We start from the raw sequence: 26,208 nt of genomic DNA, 5'->3' as shown, positions 1-26,208 counted from the left end.
CGGGGGCGGCGGGAAGGACGAAGGGCGGGGGCGCGGTCCTCGCGCACAGCCTCACGGGCTTCGTAGTCCGCGGCCCCGCGCACAGCCTCACGGGCCTCGTAGTCCGCGGGGCGCAGGCGCGCGGGCTCAGCGTAGCGGCCAGACTACAGCTCCCGGTAGGCGCCGCGCGGGCCGCAGCGGGGCATGCTGGGCCTCGTAGTCAGCGCTCCGCCGACCGGGAGCGGGCCGGGGTCCAGTGTCACCGCGGCGAGGAGGGTTCGCATCTCCGGCCGCATGAGCAGCGGGGCGGCCCGGCCCCGCTTCCACCAGTGGGCGGCCCGAGATTTGGGTCCTGTGTGTGGCCGAGACGAAGACGACATAGGCTCCGCGGGCCCAGCACGGAGGCCGGCTCCACGCCCGGCCCGGCTCCGCTCTCTGCAGAGCGGACCTCTGGCGCGAGTGCAGACGGCCGTGGACGTGGAACCTGGGAGCTCGTGCCTTCCCGTGGCTTTCAGGGCGGCCCTCCGGGCCCTGTTGCAGACCCTCCCGCCCCCTCCTACCCCGGGTGCCCAGGGCTGCGCTCTCAGTACCGACCTGCGCCAGGCCCTTCCAGACCCTTCCCGACGCCCCCCACTACCCCCCTCAGGAGCAGCTCCAATTACTCCACGCAAGGGTGAACTTACTTGCCCAGGGTCACCTGGCTGGTCGGTGGCAGAGCCAGGATTGGAACTCCACCCACCGTACCGGCTCTGCTGCTCCGCCCATGTTTTAGGTGGGAGGGCTTCCTGGGGATGGCTTCACCAGGGGAAGTCCCCCTTGAGTGGGCCACTGTGGCCCACTTCAGACACCTCTCCCTCTTAGCCAGGATTTCAGCTGCGGGCTGAGTTTGCTTGCGTGCCTTTTGCTGCCAGTGTGGGACAGTGAAGCGCACCAGGGCGGGGTGGTGTCTGCTGTCTTGAAGCCCCAGCCCCCAGTAGGACACCAGACCTGTCTTAGCTGCTCAGTAAATTCCTGAATGAGCAGACGAACCACTGACTGCCTCCCACCTCCCTGGAAAAGCTGGGACATCAGAGACAGACCCCGGCCCTCCCCTCCGAGCTGTTTGCTTCTGGTGCGTTAAACGCATTCGGTGCTGTAGTGTTCTCAGGGTCTCTGGAGTCCTGGGATGGCATGTCGTCGTCTTCCGGGACGCCCCGGTCAGGGAGGAGGGTGTCCTGCAGGGAAGTGGGGAGCCATGACAATGGGAACATGGACTAGGTCGTGAGTTCCCACCTTGCAGTGAGTTTCGGAGGGGCAGTGCTTTGGGGGGCATGGCCTGGTGGCAGGTGTGAGGATGAGCATGAGGCATTCGCTGGGAGACCTGGCGGGACTCGGTGACCGACTGGATGTTGGGCTGGAGGTGGTGAGCTTGCAGGCCCAGCCCGGGCCACCCACATCTGGCCTCCCCAGAGGCTGCCCAGCTGTGCTCCCCCAGTATTCTGAGGCCTCTACCCACGCCCAGTAGAGTGTGTGCTTTGAGGGGTCCTGGACTTCTGCCCCCACACTGGGGGGTCCTGTTCATGGGGAGAAGTCGGGACTGAATGTTTCTGAAATGTAACCGCAGTTGACCTTGGGTGTTTTCATTTCTGTTAAATGGAGCAGCTTTGGCTCCCGGCCCCCTGGGTGTTTCCAAATCCATTCACTGACTTGAGTGTTTGTTCTCATATGGTCCTTTAGTATTTTGTCTCAAAACGTCCGTTGGAAAGTCATTTTACCCTCTTTTCACAATGTAGGATTTTTGCTAGGCCCCATAAGAAATGCAGTTTCCCTAAGTCCTTTTGTAGTGCTGAGCATTTGGTTTCTCCCGTATGTGTCACGCCTGGGCCTTCAAGTCTGTGAATGTAACGTAGCCTCAAAAATGCCTCTTCTCTGGTTTGAAGAGCACACTGAGGCAGGGCGCGGTGGCTCACGCCTGTCATCCTAGCACTCTGGGAGGCTGAGGTGGGAGGATCGCTTGAGGCCAGGAGTTCCAGACCAGCCTGAGCAAGAGCAAGACCCCATCTCTACTAAAAATAGAAAAATCAGCCGGGCATGGAGACACGTGCCTGTAGTCCCAGCTACTCGGGAGGCTGAGGCAGGAGGATCACTTGAGCCCAGGAGTTGGAGGCTGCAGTGAGCTATGATAACGCCACTGCACTCCAGCCTGGGGTGACAGGGTGAGATGCTATCTCAGAAAAAAAAAAAAAGAGCACACTGAAGTTTATCCTCAAAAATGCCTTCTTTAAGAATCGTTTCAGCTTTCCCTCAAAAGTATGTCAGGTGTATAAAGGCCTCTCCTGTTTCCTGATATTTAGTTCAGACTTTGATCACGTGCAACATCCGAGGGGCCACAGGGCTTCCTGAGAACATCAAAAGGACTTTGGCCTGTGGGGGAAGAGACATGGGTGGCCCCTGCGTGATTCCTTTGGCTACTTTGGGGGCTTGGGCTGTGGCCTCCAGCGCAGAGCCTTTTCGGGGGCAGGGACGCGGCTTGCTGGCCCTGTTGTCCTCCTGTGTTCTCTGAGAAGGTCCTGCTGCCTGCCCCATTTGTAAGATGGGCGGTCAGGTGTGTGCTTTTCTAAATGAAAACATCCTGGACTTGTCGGCTTCTTGCTTGGGTTCATTAATAAGATCAGATCTTGAAACTGAAATTCCTTGAACCGGTGAGGATTGCCAGCATCGCCCAGAGAGGGGTGGTTTCCCTTCTCTCCAGGACTTCGTGCCGGGGGTGGGGGGGACTCTTGAGCTCAGTGTGGCTGGGACCTGAGGACGAAAAGAACTTTTAAAGGAAAGAAGCATTCGGATTTGATAGTTCGTTTTTCCCCTTCCTCTGTTCTGTGCCCACAGAGTTTTTAAGTTCAAGTAGCACCAAACACCTTGTCCACAGAGACTCCAGGCTTCCTGGACACTGAAAGATCTGGAAATGCCCCAGAGAGCTCAAGGAGAGAGGGACTCCAGGCCTCCTTCCATCCCCCAGGCCTGAATTTCGCCTGGTTCGTGTCTCCCCTTACAGGTGGATCCTTAACCAAGCTGGCCTACTATTCAACCGTGCAGCACAAAGTCGCCAAAGTGAGGTCTTTTGACCACTCAGGAAAGGTGAGCTTGCGCGGCGGCCACCTGGAGGCAGGCCAGTGGCCTGGGGCCGAGCAGCTCCTTCCCTGTCCTCCTGGACCTGCCACTTCTCGTTTGTCACCCCTCTGCACAGCTCACTCAGCTGTTCTGGGCGTTTTAGTACAGACGGCCTTCCCTGTCTTGCGCTCCGTCCCCTGCAAGACCCTTGGCAGGAATGCCTACGCCTGCACCTTGGGGGTTCCCTTTCCCTCTGAGGCAGCCCCGGGGTCTCGGAGCCCAGGCCCCGCCCTCCGACCCAGGACTCTTCCTGGGAGCTGAAGCTGGCACCCAGGGCCCTGCCCATTTTGAGGCTGGTGCAAGTGGCCAGTGCCTGCGGGCAGGGGTGCTCAGGGACCAGGCCCCTGCGTGGCGCCCCCGGCCCCGGCTCACACAGACGTCCCAACTTTATTTTCCAGGACGCAGAACACGATCACGAGCCGCCCTACGAGATTTCCGTGCAGGAAGAGATCACTGCTCGGCTGCATTTCATTAAGTTTGAAAACACCTACATCGAAGCCTGCCTGGACTTCATCAAAGACCATCTGGTCAACACGGAGACCAAGGTCATCCAGGCCACAGGAGGTGGGGCGTACAAGTTTAAGGACCTCATCGAGGAGAAGCTGCGGCTGAGGTGAGTGGGGCCTCGCGGGTGAGGAAAGGACTCGCAGCCACCCCGCTCCTCCCCGGGCGTGCCACACGGCTGTGTGGGGACGCGGGGCCCTGGGGCCCAGTTCTTAGTGCCGTGGCTGCCTTGACAGTTGCCGCCTATGAAAGCCTGAGCCCAGCGGTGCCGGTGCCACGTCTGCAGGTGGCCGTGTCAGGCGGGGTGCCGCCCTGCGACCTCGGCCGGACAGGCTGGCTGTGCGCGGTCCCCTCCCGTGGCGTGGACGCTTTAAGGGTCGGGCCGCTTCCTTTTCAGGGTTGCCAAGCAGGACGTGATGACGTGCTTGATAAAGGGGTGCAACTTTGTGTTGAAGAACATCCCGCAGGAGGCCTTCGTTTATCAGAAGGATTCCGACCCCGAGTTCCGGTTTCAGACGAACCACCCCGACATCTTCCCCTACCTTCTTGTTAACATCGGCTCTGGGGTCTCCATTGTGAAGGTGAGACTCGGCTTCGTGCAGCGGCCGAGTGAGTGACTCGGGAGCTGTTTGTGAAGCCCGTGCCCTGCATGGGAGCCGGTGCTGCGCGCAGGGACAGGGTCGAACCCGACAGGGGCCAGCGTTCGCGGAGACGAGGCCGCGAGCTCACGGCTGTCGTCAGAAGGACAGTGGGCCCCTGCTGCTGCGTCGGCACGGCCCAGACCGGCCTTCAGGAGCATACTCATCCTCGGTGGTGCTGGGGGAGGGACCTGCGTGACTGAGGGCTGCTTGCTGACTGCCCACCCTGCCCCACCCAGGTGGAGACCGAGGACAGGTTTGAGTGGGTTGGCGGCAGCTCCATTGGAGGCGGCACCTTCTGGGGGCTCGGGGCTCTGCTCACCAGGACGAAGGTACGCCAGCAGCGCAGATGTGCTCTTGGGTGTGGGGTTTCTGCTCCCGCCATCTGGAGGGACTGAGGCCCTGCGGCCTACGACTTGCTCCCCCGACTCTGTGCTGGGCTCTGGAGGGAGGGGTGGCCCAGTGGCTGAAGTGGCCCACAGTCCCGCTCGCCTCCTCCTGCCGTGGCGGCACGCGGAGAGAGGGCCACTCGAGCCCAGCCTGGCATTGCGGTCATGGGGCCCGCTGGCTCCGGGCTTGCTGCTTCCCTCCCCTCTGTCCCCACAGAAATTTGACGAGCTGCTGCATCTGGCCTCTAAGGGCCAGCACACGAACGTGGACATGCTGGTGCAGGACATCTACGGGGGCGCCCACCAGACGCTGGGGCTGAGCGGCAACCTCATCGCGAGCAGCTTCGGGAAGTCGGCCACCGCCGACAAAGGTACCCGCCCCAGCCTAGGCAGCACCCAGGGACCGCGGCAGCCGCACACCACGTTCCCTGGACACCAGTCTCCCCACCGGCCGTCACTTGGAGAGGTGGGGTCTCGGGTATCAGCCCGAGACCTTTACATGCCCCGGTTACTGCAGCTCACATGTGGCACAGGCATGTTTTGGGCTTAGGGAACGATGGCAAATACATTCCATCAGTCTTTGTTTTGGAGAAAAACATAGTTCCTGTAAGTTAGGAAAAGTTGAAAACAAGGCCCGATCCATCCAGGAGTGAGTCGCACGTCACACACCCTCCCGTGCTCTGGCTGCGTCCTCCCGCGGAACTTTCTTCCCCGTCCCCCCTCTGTCTCCCCACCCCCATCCCTCCACCCCTCTGGCGCTCACGCGCCACACCTGGTCTGCTCGGCCGACCGCCGCGCGTGTCGTTCTCTGTCTCAGAGTTCTCCAAGGAGGACATGGCCAAGAGCTTGCTGCACATGATCAGCAACGACATCGGGCAGCTCGCCTGTCTCCACGCGAAGCTGCACGGCCTGGGCAGGGTGTACTTCGGGGGCTTCTTCATCCGGGGCCACCCCGTGACCATGCGCACCATCACCTACAGCATCAACTTCTTCTCCAAGGTAACGCGCTGCCTTCTCGGCCGCTGTGCGCTGCTTTCGCCCCGGCCATCTCACGCAGACCCTCGGTGTCTTCCACAGTGGGCCGGAGGGCGCCGAGTGTCAGACGCCACCCCAGGGCCATCCCCCTCCCCTGGCCAGCTCTGGGCTCCCTGTGCCTTGTGGTCCTGTGGCCGCCACTGAGTATGGGCATGTTACCAATGATGGGCACTCTGAGGACGGTGTCGCTGTCGGTAGGGCTCAGTGGAGCTTGGGGACGCCGTGAGGTGTCCGCCAGGTGGGCCTGCCCTCGTGTACTGGGCCGCCTCAGCAGCCTGCCCCAAAACAAGCCCGACCAGATGGTGGTGAATCACGTGGAAGCAGTCATTTCCTCGTGGAAATACTCACTCTCAGGTCACTGCAGCCAGCACATGCAGTCCCACTGACCAGCGTGTTGGGGACGGTGCTGGAGAAGGGTTGGGCCACGCAGAGTGAGCCCCTGTGTCAAGCTGGTTCAGAGGATACCGACTGCCGCGTGGGGCCTCTGACCAGCTACACATGGGCTTTGGCCGTGGCAGGGGGAAGTCCAGGCGCTGTTTCTGAGGCACGAAGGTTACCTGGGTGCCATCGGAGCCTTCCTGAAGGGGGCCGAGCAAGACAGTGAGTAGAGCTGTGCTCCCGTGGGCAGCCCCGGCCACGCGGGGGTGCGGGCTGTGGCCGTGGCCCTGCTCCTGGTCGGGGCAGCACAGGGTGCAGGGATGCGGTGGGGCGCATGAAGCCTCGGGGTTCACTGAATGGGTTTGTGCCCTTTCCTGCCCCACTTCCCCTCTTGATCGTGGCAAGGCTGACGCCGGCTCGTGCCTCTCGTTCCAGACCCCAACCAGTACAGCTGGGGGGAGAACTACGCGGGCAGCTCCGGGCTGATGAGCACAGCGCCCGAGCTGGGCCCCACGCAGCGGGCGAGGAGCGGCACCGTGAGTCGCGGCTCTGGCCATCCGGGGTCCCAAGGGGGCGGCCTGCACTGCGCGCCGTCCGCCATCCCTGAGAACAGCCCAGTGCACAGGCCCCTCACGGCGCAGACGGGCTTTTACCCAGCCGCAGATCGGGGCTTAAGCTGAGGGCAAAGACGTTTGCGGCTTTTCCCTTTCCCGTGTGGCCGTCTTGTGTTTTGGGAACACTCAGCAGGAGCCTGGCGTGTGGTCCGGCCCCGGTTTGCAGAGAGGACGCAGCAGTTGGGGTCGGCCAGGGGCCTCCCTGCGGCTTGGGCAGGTCTCGGCGCGTCAGGGTCAGGCCCTGGGGCCACAGGCTCTCCCCTTGGACTGACGGTTGCTCGTCAGGGATGAAGTCTGCTCTCCTCGGAAGGTTTGGGGTCCCTTCCTCAAAGCCCTGCTTGGGTGCAGCACACTGGACGGACCGTGGTTTTGCCCTGGCCTGAGCGGGGCAGAGCGCCGTGGGGACTGGCGGGCGGGGAGGGGCACGCCCAAGTCTACCTGGGCTAGAGCCGCTTAGGGAGGGTCTCCTGCCAGGACCCACGCCAGCCAGATAGGATGTCACCAGCACGGCCTTGTCGTGTAGAAAGTGCTACCATTTCTTGGGCCGTCAGGATCACACCTGGCTGCGGCACAGCTTCTCAGGAGCGCTACCTCCAGCTCACACGGCGCGGTCCCTGTCCGCGTGCCGGCTTTGCGCCAGCCGCACAGGCGCCGCTGCGCTTTCCATGGCCAGGGGGCGGGGCAGGGCGGGGCGGGGCGGAAGGACCCAGGGTGGGCAGCGCAGGCTCCCGGCCCAGTCGGCACCAGGGACTGGTGTTCGGACGGGGGGCGGGTGTCTCCCAGCCTGTTTCCGATTTGGCAAGCGTCTGCCCAGCAATGGTCAAGCAGGTGTCTGAGCTGGCAGCAGTCCTTTGTCAGTGCCCGGGTGCGACGTGGGGTGGCGTGGGGTGTTCTTCAGCGATGCCGCGTACGGGGAGGGCCACTTTACGAGGCCTGCTGATGCCACCCCGCGAGGAGCTGGATCCCCATGTTACTGACCGAAGTGCGGAGAAACCGAGTCGTTTCTGTGGGTTTATGTGCCCCAAAAAAGGCAGAGCCGAGATCTGAACCCCCTTTGTCCAGAGAGCAGGAGGGGCCCTTGAGGCCTCCAGGCAGGCAGGAGGGCATGGAGAACAGCAGCCACGTGCCGTGCGGCTCACGGCTCCTGCTAACCTTCCTTCCTGAGTCTGGAAATTCACCAGCTCTTTCTGTGCTGAGGTCTGTCACGCGGGTGTGTTTGCACCTTGGAGGTGGATCTCTGCCAGGCAGCCAGGGCTTCTCCAGCCCCAGGGGTTGCAGGCGGAGGTGCTCCCACTGGGGAAGGGCCACGCACAGTCCGCGGAGGGCAGGGAGGAGCCTGCTGCTCTGTGTCCCCTCCTCGGTGCATTGGGGCTGGGGGGCACACGGGGTCCACCCCCCCTTCCCCACATAAAGTACAGAGTGATCATCTGAGAACACCCAGGTGTAGTGAGGACAGCAGGTGCAGCAGGAATGCGGCCAGGGTGTCTGGGCAGCCTGGGCGAGGAGGAAACAGTGTGAGCAGGAGGGGGAGGGTGACAGCTGAGGGGTGACTACAGGTGGGGGGATGGGTGACTACAGGGGTGGGGGAGGACGGGTGATGGGGAGGGCAACTGCAGGGAGGAGGAGGGGTGACTGCAGGGGTTGGGGTGGGGGGAGCACACGTGGAATCATCTGGAGCAGCGTGGAGAGCGTGTGGCTCAGGCTCGTGGCCAAGGGTTCGTGTCTGACCCAGAGGCGTGGAGCGAGGCCGTGGCCAGTCTTATACGTTCTCACAGAGGAAGCCCGGTGGCCGCAGTCCCCCCAGTGGCCTCCTCACTCTCTTGGTCCCCTGGGGCTTCCCAGGCTGCATGAGGACATCCCTGGGGGGCTGAGGGTGTGTATTGGTCTTTCTGGAAACCGCAGTGACGTCTCTGCCCTGTTCCTTGTTTTCCCAGTTTGATTTGCTGGAAATGGACCGGCTGGAGAGGCCACTGGTCAACCTGCCCCTCCTCCTGGACCCGTCCTCCTACGTGCCCGACACGGTCGACCTCACAGACGACGCCCTGGCCCGCAAGTACTGGCTCACCTGCTTCGAGGAGGCCCTGGACGGGGTGAGGGCTCCGAGGAGAGAAGTTCTGGCAGGAACCGCTCTGAGCATGGCCTGGCAAGCCCTGCGGAGCGGCCTGTGACCCGTCCTCCGCCCCCCGCAGTTGCCTGCGGGGCATCGGCCCCAAGGAGCAGGCTGGGCGGCCGCTGACCACCCTGTTGTCGGCAGGTCGTGAAGCGCGCCGTGGCGAGCCAGCCCGATGCTGCCGACGCCGCGGAGAGGGCAGAGAAGTTCCGGCAGAAGTACTGGAACAAGCTGCAGACGCTGAGACAACAGCCGTTGTAAGTGTCCCACGTCCCGGCGCGTGGCCACCGCTCCGCTGCGGACAGGACCCTGCCCCTCTGAGCAGCAGCCGTGCCGTCAGCGTTCGGAGCCTGCTGGGGGCGTGGGGCGCAGTCCCCCCAGCGCCCCCCTCACTCTCCCGGCCCCCTTGGGGCTGCCCGGGCTGCATGCGGACGTCCCTGGTGGGGCCGAGGGTGCGGACGCGCGGGTTCTTGGCTGCTGCCACCTCCAGGCCTGCCCGGCTCAGCCCCCTCCGCATGGCCTGTCCCCAGCGCTTACGGGACCCTGACTGTGCGCAGCCTGTTGGACACAAGGGAGCACTGTTTGAACGAGTTCAACTTCCCGGACCCCTACTCCAAAGTGAGTGCCACCCGCTCCCAGGGCAGGCATGTGCCAGCGAGGGCTGCCGCTCACGCCATTCTCCATCCGGTGGCGAGAGGCGTCCTGTCCTGTCCGGCTGCGCTGGTTCAGTCGTGGCCCTGACTCCGGAGTGAGTCGGCCCGCGTGGTAGAGCCAGCTAGCCGGGGCCTCTGCCAACAGTGTCTGTGGGAGAGCTGCGGGGCTGCCGCCACGGTGACCCCACGATGACTGGGGGCCAGAGGGGAGTGCTGGCGGTCGTGGGGGAGAAGGGAGGAGCAGGGCGAGGGGGCAGGTCCACCCGGAAGAGGCACAGCTGCCTTCTGCAGAGCCACGGGCGGGGGCTTCGGGGAGGGGTCAGACCCTGGCCGCCCTCAGCTCACTCCCAGGGAGCTGGCACCCCGAGGCTACCTCTTCCTGTAGCATCTGGAGCTGAGTCTCCTGAGGTTGGCACTTCTGGGTGTCAGTCTTGTGTCCCTGCGTCTGACGGCTGAGCCTGGAAGCTCCACCCTCCTCCTCGGACCTTCCGGCCAGGAGGCAGCAGGTCCCCTCCGACCCCTCCTGTCGACGACGAGCATCGCGCTGCGTTCCCCGCCCTCCCCCTGTACAGTGTGTTTGGTGGCGGGGCAGGTCTGGGGGTCACGGGTGTGGGCGTTAGGCCTGGGGCACCCGTGGGGGCCGTGTCCTCCACCCTTGCCCTGTCTCGGCCGCTGCTCAGTCACATGGGGCCAAGCTCTCCCGGCCTCGTCCTGGGAGCCACGCAGCGTGGGCTGGCCGCAGCGGCAGCACCAGCCCTTGGCCCTGCTCCGAGCCAGACGGACGGGCCGTCCCCAGCTCGATCTGGGCGCTCGGGCTCTGGAGGGAGCATTGGTGCACGTGCCCTGTCTGCACGGAGCCGGCACATGCCCGTGAGCTGCGCGACCTCCTCAGTGGAGGGTCCCTCCTCCGTGGTGCTCTGCCGGGGGCCCCGGGGAGGCACCTGCACGTGGTCCGGGGCGCTGCAGCGCACGCGTCCCCTCTCGTGCCCGCAGGTGAAGCAGAAGGAGAACGGCGCCGCGCTGAAGTGCTTCCCCGGAGTGACACGCGCCCTGGACTCGCTGGGCTGGGAGCAGAGGCAGCTGGCCCTGGTGAAAGGGCTGCTGGCAGGGAACGTCTTCGACTGGGGGGCCAAGGCCGTGTCCGAGTAGGTGCCGTGGTCTCCGCCAGGCAGGCTGCAGCCGCGTGACCCTGCGGGGCCCCCTGTCCCGGCCCAAGGCTGCCCGGCCTGGGCCACCTGCTTTGCCCACAAGGAGGTGGGGGTCCTGGGGGCTCACGGCGCACTTGCTGCTTCTTAGGCTTCTCCGGTGCGCGAGGCCTCGGCGGGGAGCACGCGGCTGCCCCAGACCGTGCCGGGCCCAGCACCCTTCCTGCGGCACGGGCAGTGGAGGCCCGGGGGTGTGGATTTGAAATCTAGGGCTGACGTTTTCGATGGCCAAAAGCCAAGTTCACGTCCACCACGTACAGTAGGAATTCAATGGTGTCAATGTGTGAATTGGAAAAGCGCCTGGCAGAGGAGCTCCCCAGACACCCAGTGTCCCCCCTGGGGCTCGCGGTCTGTGCGTAGCCTCAGAAGGAATCATTTCCACAGCGATGACCTCAGTTGCCGGTCCCTGGCCTCACCAGTGGCCCCGCCACGTTGTTGCCCCTCCCTTTGCACATGGGGCCGGCAGGAGACAGCTCAGGTGTCCCCCGGGCGTGGCGCGGGCCTCCCGCACGAGAGCAGCCGCCCCGGCCTCCAGGCCCTCCCTGGGTCCCCTCGCGTGTGTTTGGACACGTGTGAGAGCAGCTGTCCGTGTTCCCTCCCGCCCACGTCACTGCTGCCCTTCAGGAAACGGGCCCCGTAACCCGCACGTGGGGCTGTTTGAGGAGGGCCCCCACCTCAGGGCGTGGCTGGCAGCTTCCCACGTGCAGCCCTTGCCGTAGGACTGTTCCGTGGCTGCCCGCCGTGGAAGGACGTCCCTGCCCCATGCTTCTGAGACTTTGAGATTTTATAATCCACCTTGAGAAATATGCCTCGTTCTTTTAAAATCTCTCCCCGTGGACTCCGAGGTTTTGCTGAACAGTCGGCAGGGGTGACGTTAACTCCCGTCAGTAACTGCCCCGCTCTGCACCGCTTCCCACGTTAAGCTATGAGGGCCGAAGTTTCTGGTTTCGTTTTGTTAACTTTCTTTTCCCTCCACACAGTGTCCTTGAATCTGACCCCCAGTTTGGGTTTGAAGAAGCGAAGAGGAAGCTACAAGGTATGGGTGCCCCAGCGCTGCGCGTCTTGTGCTGGGACTGTCGGGTCTGGAGTGTAGCGTAGTCGGGGTGTCAGTGCGCCCTTGCTCGCGGCGTCCTCATCTAAGCTCGGGGCATCCGGGGGGACCTGCCCCCCGGAAGATGAACAGTTGAAAGTGCATCTCGTAAACGTGCGCAGGCTTGGCGGACGTGGTGGCCTAACGTGTGTCCTCTGTCTCACGCAGAGCGCCCCTGGCTCGTGGATTCCTACAGCAAGTGGCTTCAGAGACTGAAGGTGTGTGGGGGTGTCCTCCTTCCCTGCTCTGGGGGGATGGGACCTGAGCCCGGAGCCTGGGAGGCGGGGGCCCAGGTGGATGGTACCAGGAGGGAGGCGGGTGGGCAGCTGCCCACACCACCGTTAGAGTTTCACCGGCCCCCGAGCCGAGAACCGGATGTCCTGTGCCCCCAAGGTGCTCGAGCGCCTATAGTGACCGTCCCTTGGGCCAGCTGCCCCCAGCTCTGGCAGGCTGGCCCGTCACCCCCCGTGCCTCTGGGACCCCACAGCCCCTGGTCCCAGCCCCCGCGGGGGAGCGTGGCGGGCGGTGGTGTCTGAATCGCTTGGACGCGCCTGTTCCCAACTGAACGTCCTGGTTTTGTCTTGCAGGGGCCCCCTCATAAATGTGCCTTAATTTTCGCAGATAACAGTGGAGTAGACATCATTTTGGGAGTCTTCCCCTTTGTCAGGGAGCTACTCTTTAGAGGGACAGAGGTGAGTGAGGAGGTGTGTGGGTGGGACCCTTCCCCGGGCTCCTCTGCCCTTGGTGGGGTTGGCGCTGCTGCGGGCCCCTGGCGGCGGCGGGCAGAGCTCCTCGTCCGCAGCAGGTAGGTGCAGGAGAGACGGGGGGACGGCGGGCGGTGACCGGGCCTGCCGTGTTGTGGGGGCATGGCTCCCAGCCGCCCCCGTCCAGGGTGCAGGCTCCACCTGCTTACGCCTGGGGCTCAAGGAGAGACTTGCGGCCGTGACTTCATGCTGACCCCGAGGCAGGGCGGCCCCGAGGGCGGGCTGTGAGCAGGCGCGGCCCTGGGCGTCAGCTTCCTCCTGAGGCTGCGGAGCAGTGAGGTGAACTGGGGTCCCTGCACCCCAGCAGCTGGCAACTGGCCGGGCCCTGCCATCGGGGCCCTGGTTGGGCACAGGCTGGCTCCGCGCTGGTGGCGGCGGCAAAGGGCCTTAAAGAGCCTGGCCCTCCCACAGGTCATCCTGGCGTGCAACTCGGGCCCCGCCCTGAACGACGTGACGCACAGCGAGGCTCTCATCGTGGCCGAGCGCATCGCGGCCATGGACCCCGTTGTCCAGTAAGCGTCCGCCGGCGGTGCCGGGGGCGGCCCCCCACGGGGGAGGGAGGGCCGGAGGGGCTTCGCGGGTCCCGGGAGCTGTGGGGCAAGGGGGAGGCTCCCGCGGTGCCACGCTCAGGGACACTGACCCCCTCGTGCCCGGCAGCTCCGCGCTCAGAGGGGAGAGGCTGCTGTTGGTGCAGACGGGCTCCAGTTCCCCGTGCCTCGACCTCAGGTAACGTGGCACCTCTGTCCCCAGGTCCCTCACTCCCAGGGTCCCTGCAGTGCCTGCGAGCACCGGGGCACAGGGTGCAGAAGCCAGCGCTGCCCCACTGCCCGCCCTGGCCGAGACCTGGGCTGGCCTGGGATTGCCGTCCCCACGCGGGACCGGGGCGGGGTGGATTCAGGGTTTGAGGCAGCCACGCCTGGCGCCTGCTGGCAGGGTCCCCACGCGATGGCAGGGCTCTGTCTGTGTGACCGCGTGGGAGTTAAGTGCACGCAGGGCTTCCCGTACTCCCGACTCGGAGCAGCAAAGGACCCTCGGGTAGCGAGTCCACGTCCCAGGGCTCCAAGTCCCGGTCTGTGTGGTGGGGATGCCCCGTCCTGCTCCTGTCCCAACACTCTTAACCAACAGGAAGGATGTAAAAAAATCTGTGGAAAGGGGTAAGATCCTCTAAAGTTGAAAATTAAAAAGCGTGGTTAAGGCAGTTTTCAAGGTGGAGTTGCTCGTGGCCCAGCCGGCGTGGCTGCTCCGGTGAGGCCCCGGGGGGAGGCAGCTGCAGCGGAGGCTGCATTTGGACACCCCCACGTTTGTGACCGAGGGTGTGGGCCTCCCCCTCGCTGGCCACTGCCCTCGTGGGAAGCAGGGTTTGGGGTCCCCTCGGGCACAGCCGGCCCCGGCCTCACTGCCACCTTCCTCCCCAAAGCCGCCTGGACAAGGGGCTGGCCGTGCTGGTGCGCGAGCGCGGCGCAGACCTGGTGGTCATCGAGGGAATGGGCCGCGCCGTCCACACCAACTACCACGCGGCCCTGCGCTGCGAGAGCCTCAAGCTGGCGGTCATCAAGAACGCCTGGCTGGCGGAGCGGCTGGGCGGCCGGCTCTTCAGCGTCATCTTCAAGTACGAGGTCCCGGCTGAGTGAGGCACCTGCTCTGCAGACGGCGCTCGCCACCGGCGGGAGGTGCTTTCTGCGCAGCGGGGAAGCTGCGCTCAAATAAAAATATTTATACCGTGCGCCGCGGCGTGGTGCGTGCACCCCCAGCCCGCACAGCCGCGCCACGTCCGTGACAGGAGACGCAGCTTTTGTCCTGTGAGACGTTCGTATTGGAAGATATTTAACTGTTAAATAATCTTTTATATATGTATAAATATATAAATATATACGTGTACGTCTGACGGGCGCAGCGCCACGCGGCGTCCCCAAATAGAGTTTTCAGAGTGCGGCCGGAGCCTTTGCTTTTGCCGTTTGTTTCGGAGAAGTTGGCCCGTCGCGGCACGTCGGGTCGGGGTCCTCCGCCAGCCAGCCCCTCCAGTGGGGACGCGGGAGGAGAGCCTTTCCCCCCAGTTGTTCTAGAACTCTCCTGGCCCCAAGCACACCCATCCCCTCTGAGCCTGGTCCCCGTCCCTGCGTGTTCCCTCCTCCTTCCTGGCAGGAGCCGACTGACAGGTCTCTCCAGTGGCCACCTCTGGTCTGCGCCGTGCCCCCGGGCAGCGCTCCTGACTCCAGCCAGCAGGGAGGCCACGGGCATCAGGCACCCTCAGGGCTCTCGGAGGGAGCAGGGCTGGGGGACCCCCACTCAGAGGAGTGCAGAGCACGTGCCCTGTGTCCCCAGGACCCTGCCCTGTGGCTGGGGTGGCTGTGGCTTGTGGGTAGCTGGCCGCCGGGGAGCCACTGAGCCCACCCCTGGGAGTGCTCCGAGATGCCTGGGGCTCCCCAGCCCTGGGACTCCTCCCTCAGCTGGCATGTCCCCCAGGGTGTGACAGAGACCACATATAGCCACATGGCAGCAAGAGGACTCGGAATGACACTGGGAGGCAGGCCCTCTGAGTGCAGAGTGCTGGGCGGGCTCCGACTTTGCAGCAGGAGCTGTGCCTGGCGCCTGAGCCGCCGGACAGGCTCTGTGGAGGCCAGTCTGCCACCTCACCCCCACCAGGCCCCTGCAGCTCGAGAAATGTGCTGAGACCCCGAGCACGTGCTGTCCCGGACCACCTTCCGCTCAGCTCTGCGTGGGGGTCTGTGGCCTGAGTCGCAGAGCGGGGAGCACACCCCGAGGCTGATCCCCCAACTCTGCCCCTGCTGCCTGCCTCGTGCCAGCCCCCACTGTGCTGTCCCCGTGTGACCTGCCCGAGGCGTCGGCATGGACCGGGCCTGGCCCTGCCACAGTGGCCGCCAGGAGGCAGCAGGTGTCGTGGCTCTGGGCAGCCCAGGAGCAGCCAGGCTGTCCTCGGGTTGGTCCTCCTGGCTCCATCCTGCTCCTTCCCTGCGGGGGGGCCGGGGCAGAGGCCCCCCCCCATCAGCCCAGTCACCGTCCAGCCCCACCGTCCACCGACAGCTCTGGGCAGCACTGGCCGGGCCAGGCGGGGGCTCCCGGGTGTGGGGCTGCCTGGCTCTGACGTCCACAGGGCTCGGCCCTGAGCGCCTTGGAGCCCGTCCGCACTCAGGACGTTCCCGTTGCAGAATTTCAGCCAGAGCTGGGCCCTCCGGTGGGGGCGGGGGTGGGCAGAGGCCTTGAGGGAGGGGCAGCTCAGGGAGGACAGGGCTCGGGGGCGCTGACCACTGATCTCGGACCCCTGCACGCCTCCACCCAGGCCTGCCCGCGAGTCAGGTACCTTCCGTGCCCCTGCCGCCCCCTGCCCTTTCCCAGCTGAGCGGAGAGCATCGACCCCCGTGGCCTCACCCCTCCTTGGCTCCTGCAGACTCCTGGCTCATACCCCAAGCCAGCCCCGCCCTGCGCACAGGCACTGCCCCGGGAGGCTCACAGGGAGGCCTCGGTCACCAGGCTTGTGTGCAGTGTCACCCCTGGGGCTCCAGGCCCTCTGTCCACAGAGCTCTGACCCGCCTCGGGCTGAGCTCCCGCCCTGGCCCCATGGCAGCAGCCCCTGACTCTGCTGCACCCCTGCCCTGGGTAATCGCCAGCTCCACATGCAAATGCCCTTGGGCTCACGGCGGGGGCGTCATGCCAGGCTCATTCTGAGGGGGCTGGCAGGACTGGGGGTGCCAGTGCAGGGGCTCAGGGCAGGACAGGCCACCCCCTGGGTGCAACTGGCCAGTGGCCACAGGTGGGTGAGCGAGCTGGGAGCCCCGCTCTGAGCTGGCGTGACCCTGTGTGCAGAAGGTCACAGTCTGGGGTGTCCAGCAGGGGACGTTTGTTCAGGGCGAGGCAGACAGGGTGGGGACAGGACACAGGTTCTGATTCCCAGGACACACATACGCACACACGCCCGGGGCCAAGAACCAGGTGAAAAGTGGAAAAGGACTCGGTACCATTTTAATGTTGTATAAGTTTTGCCTCTAAAAATTTAAATATTTCTCTCTAAATACATCTTAAAACGCTGTGGAAACTGCCTGGCGGGCCACGTCCTAGACCCAGGTCGGCCGGCAGCACCGGCCGCTTCCTCCCCGGGAGCAGGGGCAGGGGGACGGGACATGGCTCTGGCCCTGTGTCCTGGCCCAGGCGACAGCCTGCCGCCCTCGGCCCGGCTGGCGGAGTCAGAGTCTCAGGAGGAGCAGACCGTCGGCGCCCCCGGACCCCAGATGGAGGGCTGCCTTGGTGGGGGCCGGTGCGTCTGCACAGCCCTCGTGGCCCACGGAGCAGGCGCCCTCAGGGGTGCCCCGCTCCTCCTCGGGGGGGCCCTGCAGCCCCTGCAGCCGCTGCAGCCGCTCCTGGGCCTGGCGGGCCCGGCTGGCGATGGCGCGCACGCGGCTCTGGCTGCGGGAGGAGGAGCGCCGCAGGAAGCCGGAGCCCCCCGCCGACCCCTCCCCGGCCGGGCCCAGGCTGGTGGGTGACGTGATGTCCCCGGCCCGCTGGAAGCCCGTGAGCCGGCGCAGCTGCTCCGTCAGGGCGTCCGGTCGTTCCCCCGGCCCCGCTGCCCGCCGCGTCCCCCCGGGGGACCCTAGACCGTGGCTCGGGCTGTGGCAGCCGCCCTCGAAACTGGGGACAAAGTCGTCGGCGGTCAGATCCCCCAGACTCTTGGACTTGGCGGCCACGGGGCAGCCCTGCAGGCCTACCAGGGAGAGGCGGCCCCAGGGCGGCCTCGGGACCAGGGGTCGGGGCCGCAGCTCGCCGGGCACAGGCAGCAGCTGGGCAGCAGCCCGCAGGTTGGGGTTGGACTTGCTCTTGGTCACAGGCAGTGGGTCCAGGCGGGCGGCGGGGGCCGAGCACGGCCGCAGAGGCAAGCGTCCCACGGGGCCCCCAACAAGGCTCTCGCGGCTGCAGCCCAGACCCAGGCTCGGCAGGGAGAGGTCAATGACGGTGTCGCTGGATGACACGCTGGAGGACGAGGACACGCTGTCGCGGTGGTTGCCTGGCTCCAGCCGCTGCCATAGCCGGTCACTGCCCGTGACATCCGCATACACGGCGGGGGGGGGAGAGGGCCCGGCCGGGGGCTCCACGGGCACCTGCCCCTCACTCTTGGCCCTTCTGATCGTGGGCAGACGGCCCGCGGCCCGGGGCTGGGTCCTGCTGTCCGTCTGGCTGCCGGGAGCCCCCTCGCATGCCCCGCCGGGGCCCCCACTGTGGCGCAGCTGCTGCTGCTGGGCCTCTGGGGGCTCCTCAGTGTGCCCAGGGCTCCCAGCCCTGAGCCAGAGGGGCACAGAAGCCCCCGGGGCCAACCCTGTGGGGCCCTGGGGCCCTTCCCGGGAGGGGCTGGTCGGACTGCCCGCCGGTGGCAGGGAGCCGGAGCCCAGGGCTGGTTCCTCTGCAATCGTTTCCAGGCTGCACAGGGGGGACATGGACCACTGCAGGGAGAAGGGGCGGCCACCTGCGGGAAGAGGGACAGGGAGAGAGAGGCAGAGAGAGAGGGAGGCACGTCTCAGGGGCGGTGTCCCAGGGGCCCCTACACCACCAGACAGGGCCAGCCCCCACCCCCAGGCACCCCCATCACACACATCCGACGGGCACACTTGGCGCCCCCGCCCTGCTGCTGTGGGGGCTGGGGCAGTGGATGGGCCAGGGTCCTCCCGGGGCTGGGGCTGCCCCGTTACCTGTCACTTGCGCGCTCAGTTCCTAACTATGGAGGCAGCGTGAGTGCAGGGACAGAAAGGAGAACTCGGTCAGCACAGGGGCCGGGACAGACCGGCGCACAGCGCAGCTCGGTGCACACCCCTCCCTCCTGGGCCGCAGCAGAGGTGCTCAGTGGGGTTTAGCCAGACACGGGTCTCAGGGCCCCAGAGGCACGGGGCATCTGCGCCCCTCAGCACTTGCGAACTCTGAGCACCATTCGGAGTCTCGGGGGATGGAGGCGCCCCGCGGCTACACCACCGAGCCAGGCCGGCCTCCCCGGGAGGGACACCCCTGCAGCCTGGCCCTGGAGGGAGGTGGGGTGGGGGCAGGAAGCGGCCCCCAGTCCCAGGAAGGGCACCAGGGCCCCCAGGCAGCAGTAGACTGGGGAGGCGGGTTGGGGCTCAGCCCTTTCTCGGGGCTCCCAGCTGAAGCCTGGTGGGAGGGGCTAGTTCACAAGGCCACACTTGGGGCCCTGGGCCCTCCGCAAGTGTGGCCGGCTCTCGGCATGGCACACTGTGGCTCAAACCTGTCCCCACCCTCCCAGAGACTGGGGCCCGGGGTCAGGCAGGCAGGAGGGCTGGGGCCGGCAGCCTCAGGACAAGCCAGCGGAGCAGAGCAGCACAGAGGCACCACGAGCACACACGGTGGCGTCCGTGACGCGGAAGCAGCAGCAGGTGGCGCGAGGCCCAGGCCATGCACGGCTGCGGGAGGACAGCATGGGCGGGCGGGCGGCTGGTCTTACCGGTGGAGAACATAGGGGATTTACTCCTGATCTCCTCCAGCTTTGCAACGAACAAGGCGTTCATCTCTCCCTGCAGGGCCCCTGGCTGCCTGCCGGCCTCCTGCCGGCCGCAGACCCCCTGGGGGCTGCCCGGGCTCTCGGGGCTGCAGTCCGAGGACACGGAGCCGCCACCGCCTGGACCCGGCCGCCAGGCCCCAGGGCCCTCGGGGGCCTCTCTGCTTCTCCCCGGGGTGGTGCGGGGGTCCAGGCCGCAGCAGGGGGTCCCCAGTGAGTCCGCCCGGGCCCGGGGCTGCTGGCTGATGGCCGTGTGCCCACCTGCGGGCCCCGGGCTAGCTGGCTGCTCCCGCCACAAGCCCTCAGCACCCACGCCGGCACAGGAACCCACCACGCACTTCATGCACGTGGCGGCCATCCCCGCGGGCCCCAGGCCCTCAGTCACCCGCAGAGGCCGTGCCTGCGCCGGGCTCCTCTCCGCCTCCGCTGCAGGCACCTTACCTCGGGGGCTGCCGCTGCCGGGCCCCTCCCAGGCCGGGGCCTCCAGGGCCGGGCCAGGGCTGGGGGGCGCCGCGTCATCAGCTGTCCTCTTGGCGCCCGTGTCCCGCGTGCCCAGGACCAGCTCTGGGCAGCCTTTGCGGCCGGGCTTCTGGCTCTTGGTCGGGGCGCTGGCCGTGCGCCGCAACAGCCGCCGGCTAACGGAGGGCCGGGGCGGGGGCTGCCCAGCAGCATGACTGTCCAGGGAGCCGGGCTTTGGGCCACGGAGGAAGAGGCCTTTTAGGCCCAGAACCGGCTTGACCTGCAAGAGAAGGAGCCCACATAGCTGGCGCCGGGAACCACCAGCCCAGCCACAGCTGCTGCCCACGGGCCGCGCTCCGGAGGGCGCCGGTGAGTGTGCAGGTGCGGTGGGCTGGGGCTGCCTCCAGGGCTGGCCAGCGGGGCTGCGTGTAGCGACATCGGCCATCAGAACCCGCACCTCCCCAGCAGTTCTGCCGGGACCACAGACCGCTACCAAACAAGATTCCTTTCCAAGGAGGAATCTCCTTCCCTGAGCTCTGGAGGGAGGCAGCGGCCGCAGGGCAAGCGGGTCTGGCCGGGGGCGCTGGCGGGGGAGGCATCGTTCCCCAGGCTTCTCCTCGGCACCGGCCCACCACACCCTGCGCCTGCTCGGGGGCCCCCAGCCTGGGCTCTGGCAGGGCTTCGGGTGCAGAAGCCGCAGGAGGAAGGGCGTGGCACCACCCGGGGTTGCCTCTGCCCGGCTCAGGCCACGGAAGCAGGCACGGCCTGGCGCAGCCTGCATCTGCGCTCCCATGGCCCCCACCCCCAGCGGTGCCACCTCGACCGGGAATCCTCCCGAACCCCCAGCAGCTTCCCAGCCCGGCCCTGCTCTCTGCTCACACGAGGCCCGAGGCCCACGGCTGGCTCGGCGCTCCCTGAACCCAAGTGCTCCCGGGTGGGCTTGGGCTCCCGACACCCTGGATGGTCCCTGCACAGGCCTCTCTGAGAGCAGCCGGGTGCCCAGGACCCGCCGGAAGTGCAGGGTCAGCGCTGGGGAGGCCGGCAGCTGCGTGGCACGTGTGCAGAGGCCGGAAGGAGCCTCACATGCCAGGCGGCCCCGCACCCCGGAGACCCGACACCCTCCGCTACCCCGCGACGCGCCGTGCTCGTGCACAGAGTGGTCACCCCGCAGGGGCACTCTGGGCAGAGGCGTTAAAATGGCCAGCGCTTGAATCAGCTTCCTGATTCAAGACCCCAAATCCAGTGCAATTTGGTCAGAGTGGGCTGGAAAGCCATGTGGAGGGAGATCCAGGATTCAGGCCCGGCGCTCTGGCCCTGGGCATGGTGGCACGGCGGGGACACAGGAGAAATGGCACGCGGGGACCCAGGGCGGGGGCGCAGAGGGGCTCGGCTGGAGTGCGGGCCAGTCAGAGACTGAGGGCGGCACGGGGGTCGGGCGGAGGCTGCGGCCTGTCGAATCCTGGATCTGCCTTGTCAATGCCGCTATCGGCTGAGGATGGCCCAGGGGACCCCGGACCATGTCATGATCCACGTCACAAGAGCTGACAGTCTCCAAAATGCTACCAGGAATCATGGGTGCTAATGGGGCGCGGCCTGGGCATGCAGGTGGGGCGCCGGGCCACACGGCCCCGCGGCGCTGGGGTACCTTGGAGGATCCTAACAAGGCCGTGCTTCTAAAAGTAGACTTTGGACATGGGGAGGCCACTGCAAGACCAAAGAGACAGGAAGGACGTGAGGCGGCAGGACAGCGGCAGGGCCCGTGGCCGCGGAGACGGACGGACGCCTGCGGAGCCCGTCCAGCTTGTGCCTCTGGGCCCACGAGCGCAGCAGGAGAGAAATGGTCGCCGTTGGGCCCCGGGCGGCCCCTGAGCTGCGTTTACAGTCCCCAAGGGCTCCAGGCCCCAGCTGGGACCTGGGACGCCAGCTCTACAGATCGGGAAGGCCGGGCCAGGACCCATCCTGGACCTCCCTGCCCTGCCCTGGCCTGGGGCAAGGGCAAATGCAGGTGGCCACTGTCCAGGTGACTCCAGACCGTGGAGGGGTGGGGGAGGCCAGGAGAGGAAGGGAGGCTGCAGGCGCCAGGAAGGGCCAAGTGCTCAGTCCCCACCCCGCAGCCCGGCGCCAGCAGGGACAGGGCTCGGGTGAGGCCAGAGCCAGGCTGAGATGGGCGCTGGTGCCCCCCGAGAGCAGGGTCAGGGACAGCAGGGCACCCGGCCGCCCACGCCAGCCCTGGGACACGGAGCTCCTCACCGCAGGCTTGGGGTCAGGCGTCCCCTGCATCCCCAGTGGTGGGGGGACCATGGGCCTCTTTGCCCAGACTCAGGAGCCACCCTGGGGACGCTGCTGGGGGGGGGGTTGGGGTGGGGCACAGGGCTGGTGCTGCCCCTCCCAGGACCACAGGTGGCCCTCAGGTGATGCTCACCTTACCGCTGATGTCACTGACAGCCACATGCACGAAGATGGAGGCCTCTTCCATTCCCTCCAGGTACACGTGCCGATAGCCTGGAGCAATGGGGGTGACATCAGGGTCACAGGGCTCCCCCTGCCCCGCCTTCACCAGCCCACTCTCTACTTAAAGGTCCCAAGGCCCTGAGTGCCACAAACGACAAGCCCAGGCCTGGGACTCCATCCCCTGTGGACCCAGCACAACCTCCACCTCCTCCAGGCAGCCTGCCAGTATTGCTCTGGCCAGCAGGACGTCCTCCTGGGGGTGAGCCCTCCCCACAGGCTGCGCCCCATCCCACCTGGGTCCACAAGGCCCCACAACCTTGTGCTGAGTCCCGCTGGGTCCAGGTCAGCTCCCTCTGTCCCTTCGGCAGCAGGGCCAGGCCCATGGGGCCCACGGCAGGTGCACACCCTGGCCTGGAGCCCTCGGCCTTGGCGGGGACGTAGGGCCCCACCCACCTGGCATCATGCTGCTGAAGGCCAGTGTCCTCTGCCCGATGAAGTCTCGCCCGATGGGGTCATGGTCCCAGACGAGGAAGCGGACCAGCGCGATCTCAGGCATGTGCACGGTGAACACGAGGGTCTCCTCCCACATGGGGTTGAACCCTGGAGGTGTGTCACGGGAGGTGCGTCACCTGGGCAGGGCCCAGCCCCGAGGCCGCCCTGCCCACGCCTGTCCTCCTGGGCTGGCGCCAGCCCTCACCATTGTCGTCCACCACGCGAGTCTGCTCCTTGCTGCAGTCCACCGGGAGCCCGATGACCTCCACCTCCACGAAGGGGTCGATGATCTGCAGACAGCGGGCTGAGGGTGGTCTCGGGCCCAGGCTTGGGGTCCAGCACTCCCGTCCCCACCCGGGCTCGCCCCTACCTCCCCACGGTCCCCCAGCATCGAGTCCCGCGGCTTGGGGAGCTGCTGCCCACTGATGATGCGCAGCGCCAGCTGCTTCTTGAGCTGCCCGGGCAGGGGGTCCTCGGAGTTGGGGTTGAAGACGCCTGAGTGGACGCTGGGCATGAGGTCGGGCCCAGCCTTTGGCCAGTGCCGACCTGCTAAGGGCACCAGCGGCAAACAGGCCTCAGCGCCCCAGTGACGGGGCCCGTGGCCAGGGCGGGAGTCGGGGGTCAAGACAGGCAGGGCCTCCGCCTGGTCACCTGCGGGCAGAGCCCACCCTCTCACGGGTGGGCCTCAGGCTCCACAGGCACGAGGGGCGGCCCCGCCTCTGTGGGGCAGGTCCCGGACACAGCGGGCTGGGCACCCTGGGGGCCCAGTGCAGGTGAAGGGGGCGTAGGAGCAAGGGGGCGGGAGGGGAGCGGGGTGAAAGGGGAGAAGCTGGAGTCAGGCAACACTGCAGGGAGGAAACGGCGCGTCTGAGGCAGAAGGCGGCTCCCAACGGGCCCAGCCCAGGCCCACGGCACCGCTCCTGTGCAGAGGCCAGAGGAGCCTCGCGTGCCAGGCAGCCCCCGCCCCAGAGAGGGGCTGGGCACGGGGTGCTGGGTCGCTGGGCCGGGACCCTCAGACAAGTCCTGCAGGCGGATCTCACGGGGGCCGGGCTGGGCGAGGGCCCCCCACTCCCCCCCCAGGTTCCTGGCAGAAGTGGGTCCTTCTTTGCAGCCCCTGCAGGGAGGGCGCCGCATCCCACCCTGACCCTCCGGGAAGCTGCCCAGGCGGCGCAGCCCCTTGCTGTCTGGTGCAGCCCGACCCCGGGGCTCTGGGCTCCCCCGGGCAAACCCTGCGAGCCCTGAGCGTCGCGCGCCTCACCCTGGCACATGCACTGGGGCTTCAACACGTAGCCGCAGTTGCCGTTGGCGCTGAACTTGGCCCTGTTCAGCTGCAGCATCCGCCCCTCCGACTGGTAGTTCAGGGCAACTGGGGGAGGGGACGCGGCCGTCCGGTCAGCATCTGGCCTTCCAGGCGTGTGCCCTGCCTGCCGCGGCCCCCAAATCCACCGTCTGCCCCCCGTTCACCCACTGTGTGCGGGGCTCAGGCACGCGCAGCCGCGCAGGAGCAGGGTCCTGTGTGAGGCGGGACGTCCCAGAGCCAGTGAGGCCAGGCCCCACGCGTGCGCCCCGGGAGTGCGCCGCAGCCCCGCAGCTGCCGTTCCACATGGCCCTGGGGTCTTAAGGCCCCGCCCCAGTGCCAGACTGGTGTCATGGCCACACGCCACGGAGCTTCCACAAAGCGAGGGGCGAGAAAGAGACGGCCAAGGCCCCCCCGTCCGCAGCCCCCCACGCGGCTCTGGGCACCCACCCATCTGGCAGCCGGCGTTCCAGAAGGGCTGTGGGTTGTAGTTGCTGGAGTCGACGCGGTAGGAGGAGGGGTAGACCCGGGAGAGCTGGTGCTGGTTGAAGCTCAGGTACTGGGCCGGCTTCTGCTGCAGGATCTGGTGGGCCTTGGTCTCGCTGAAGGAGGACACCTGCCAGCTGGACGCCACTGTGGCGCCGGCCACCAGTGTCAGACACTGCGTCCTCCGGTCCTCCGGGCACCACACTGCGCGGCCGGAGTTGGGACAGGGAGGCCCCGCCCAGCCCCACCTGTGCGCCCCTCACCCTCCGAGTCCACGTCGTGGGTGCCCACGGACTTAGTGTACTTGACCAGGTCCGAGAGAGCCCGGGACAGCTTCATGGTCTTCTTCTGCCTGGTCGTCCTGTGGGGACCACAGGGGTCAGGGTCCTGGGGGGCCGGCCTGGCGCCAGCCCTGCAAAATGGGCTCCAGGGCACCGGCGTCGCATCCAGTACGTGTCCACCGCGCCACATGCTGCCGGTGCCCGGTGTGGCGTGGACACCCCGGGTGGTGCTGGGGGCAGGCGCCAAGCCCCCAGAGACGACCCCAGGCCGCGCCGGAGGCCGAGGAAATGCGAGCACCAGGCAGGATGCGGGCTGGGCTGCCCCGTGGCCGCAAAAGCCCTGGGCCCTCGGGTGGGTGTGCGGGAGGAGGGCGCCCAGCTCAGGCGGACATGGGGCCAGGGCTGCGCTGAGAGATGTGGGGGCTTCTGGAAGGTTCTGAGCAGGGGGGAGACTCAGGGTGAAGTCTGGGTCCGGAGAGAAGAGGCGCGGGCACAGAGGGGCCGAGGGGCCGTCGGGTGTGCACGGAGGGCAGAGCGGCAGCTGGCGGTGGATCCACTCTGGAGAAGGGCGAGGGACGGCGCGGACCCCAGGACCGTCCCCGGGGCAGGGCACTGACCCTCGGCTCTGGCGCTCTGGGGAGTCCAGGTCCTCGTCCCTCTCCTCCACGCTGGCCGCCTTCTTTAGCTTGCCGCCCTTTTTCTGCGGAGGGCAGAGCCGTGAGCCGCAGGCCCGCCTGGGCCAGGCCCGGGCAGAGGCTGAGAGGGTCCCAAGCGGCCGCACAGCCTCCTAGTCCACCCCGCTGGGTGCACCAAGGCTGCGGCCGTGCCCTCTGGGCAGCGTGGGGACCAGGCCAGTGTGGGCCAGACAGGGGGTGACCGGAGGGCCGTGGAGGTGCCACTCCCGACCAGGGGCCGGCCAGGGCCTGGGAGCGGGAGGGCCCTGCTCCCTGGTGGTGGGGGACGCTGGTGAGTGGTGGTGGGGGCGGGGCTCAGACAGGCCCCGGCCGGCCGGGAGCGCTCCTGCACCTTGCGCCTGGAGAAGCTGCTCGCGCGGAGACTGTTGCTGCGCTGGCCGGCCCCGGCGTCCTCCCCGGGCTCCGCGTCCTCCTCCGCCTTGCTCTGACGCAGGGGAGAGACGGGGACGGTGAGGCCAGCGTGAGCGCAGGGAGGGCAGACGCTCCCCCGGCCACCCAGCGGCCTTCCTGGAAGGGGGGGCTGAAGCCAGGCCTGGGCGGAGGTCGGGCACCGGGGGCCCAGGGGCGACCGCAGGGGGACAGGCTGAGCCCGGCAGGAACAGCCGCCCACACCCACGCTGGCCTCTCACGGCGTATTGTTCCAAACTCATTAAGTTCCCGTTCTGAGTTTTCCCACAGATGGTGACTGCATAATAAATATATTGTGTGTCTGGAACATTCCTCAGCCTATTTCTGCGGCCCTTTCACGAGCATCCCTGAAGCTCTGATGTGCTGACCTGCTTCTGGCAGCGCCAGGATGTTACCTAATTAGACAAATAACTCCAGGTCCGCGTTCCTCAAAGGCGGGCTCGGAGGCACAGCTCCGGGAGCTGCAGGACGAGCCCCCCCTCCCCAGGTACAGAAGGGGTGCAAGGGGCACCTTCCCTGCCCTCCCCCAGACCCCCAGGGCCGTGTCACAAACTGCTCATTCGTCCCCAAGCTCACGCACAAGGAGCCTGTGCTGGCTCATGTGCCACGAGGCAGCCACCCCCCC

The 26,208-nt window shown here is 66.8% G+C and overlaps 2 protein-coding genes across 2 annotated transcripts in view; one reads left to right on the top strand and one right to left on the bottom strand.

Moving 5' to 3' along the window:
* The first annotated feature begins 1,046 nt into the window (after positions 1-1,046).
* On the top strand, positions 1,047-14,257 carry PANK4 (pantothenate kinase 4). Its single transcript, XM_012660656.1, has 19 exons — positions 1,047-1,090; positions 3,011-3,093; positions 3,525-3,739; positions 4,028-4,211; positions 4,508-4,600; positions 4,875-5,028; positions 5,475-5,656; positions 6,211-6,292; positions 6,506-6,606; positions 8,619-8,774; positions 8,939-9,051; positions 9,325-9,412; positions 10,441-10,592; positions 11,633-11,688; positions 11,911-11,960; positions 12,330-12,434; positions 12,918-13,018; positions 13,164-13,232; positions 13,924-14,257. Exons 4-19 carry the CDS (start codon positions 4,047-4,049, stop codon positions 14,135-14,137), a joined length of 1,881 nt encoding a protein of 626 aa, XP_012516110.1. The 5' UTR covers positions 1,047-1,090; positions 3,011-3,093; positions 3,525-3,739; positions 4,028-4,046; the 3' UTR covers positions 14,138-14,257.
* Positions 14,258-16,705: 2,448 nt separating this feature from the next.
* The window catches only part of PLCH2 (phospholipase C, eta 2), a 24,904-nt gene continuing 15,401 nt past the window's right edge, over positions 16,706-26,208 (bottom strand). Inside the window, exons 12-22 of the mRNA XM_012660653.1 lie at positions 25,507-25,599; positions 25,098-25,180; positions 24,463-24,560; positions 24,164-24,346; positions 23,675-23,782; positions 22,787-22,911; positions 22,622-22,706; positions 22,378-22,524; positions 21,896-21,975; positions 19,456-19,753; positions 16,706-17,976 (exon numbers count right to left, since the gene is read on the bottom strand). Of these exons, the coding sequence (XP_012516107.1) occupies positions 16,706-17,976; positions 19,456-19,753; positions 21,896-21,975; positions 22,378-22,524; positions 22,622-22,706; positions 22,787-22,911; positions 23,675-23,782; positions 24,164-24,346; positions 24,463-24,560; positions 25,098-25,180; positions 25,507-25,599 (2,571 nt within the window). The remainder of the gene's footprint in view (positions 17,977-19,455; positions 19,754-21,895; positions 21,976-22,377; positions 22,525-22,621; positions 22,707-22,786; positions 22,912-23,674; positions 23,783-24,163; positions 24,347-24,462; positions 24,561-25,097; positions 25,181-25,506; positions 25,600-26,208) is intronic.

This window comes from Propithecus coquereli, unplaced genomic scaffold (assembly GCF_000956105.1).
Source record: "Propithecus coquereli isolate 6110/MARCELLA unplaced genomic scaffold, Pcoq_1.0 Scaffold672, whole genome shotgun sequence".
NCBI classification, from domain to species: domain Eukaryota; kingdom Metazoa; phylum Chordata; class Mammalia; order Primates; family Indriidae; genus Propithecus; species Propithecus coquereli.
This window is presented reverse-complemented; position numbering and strand designations above follow the sequence as displayed.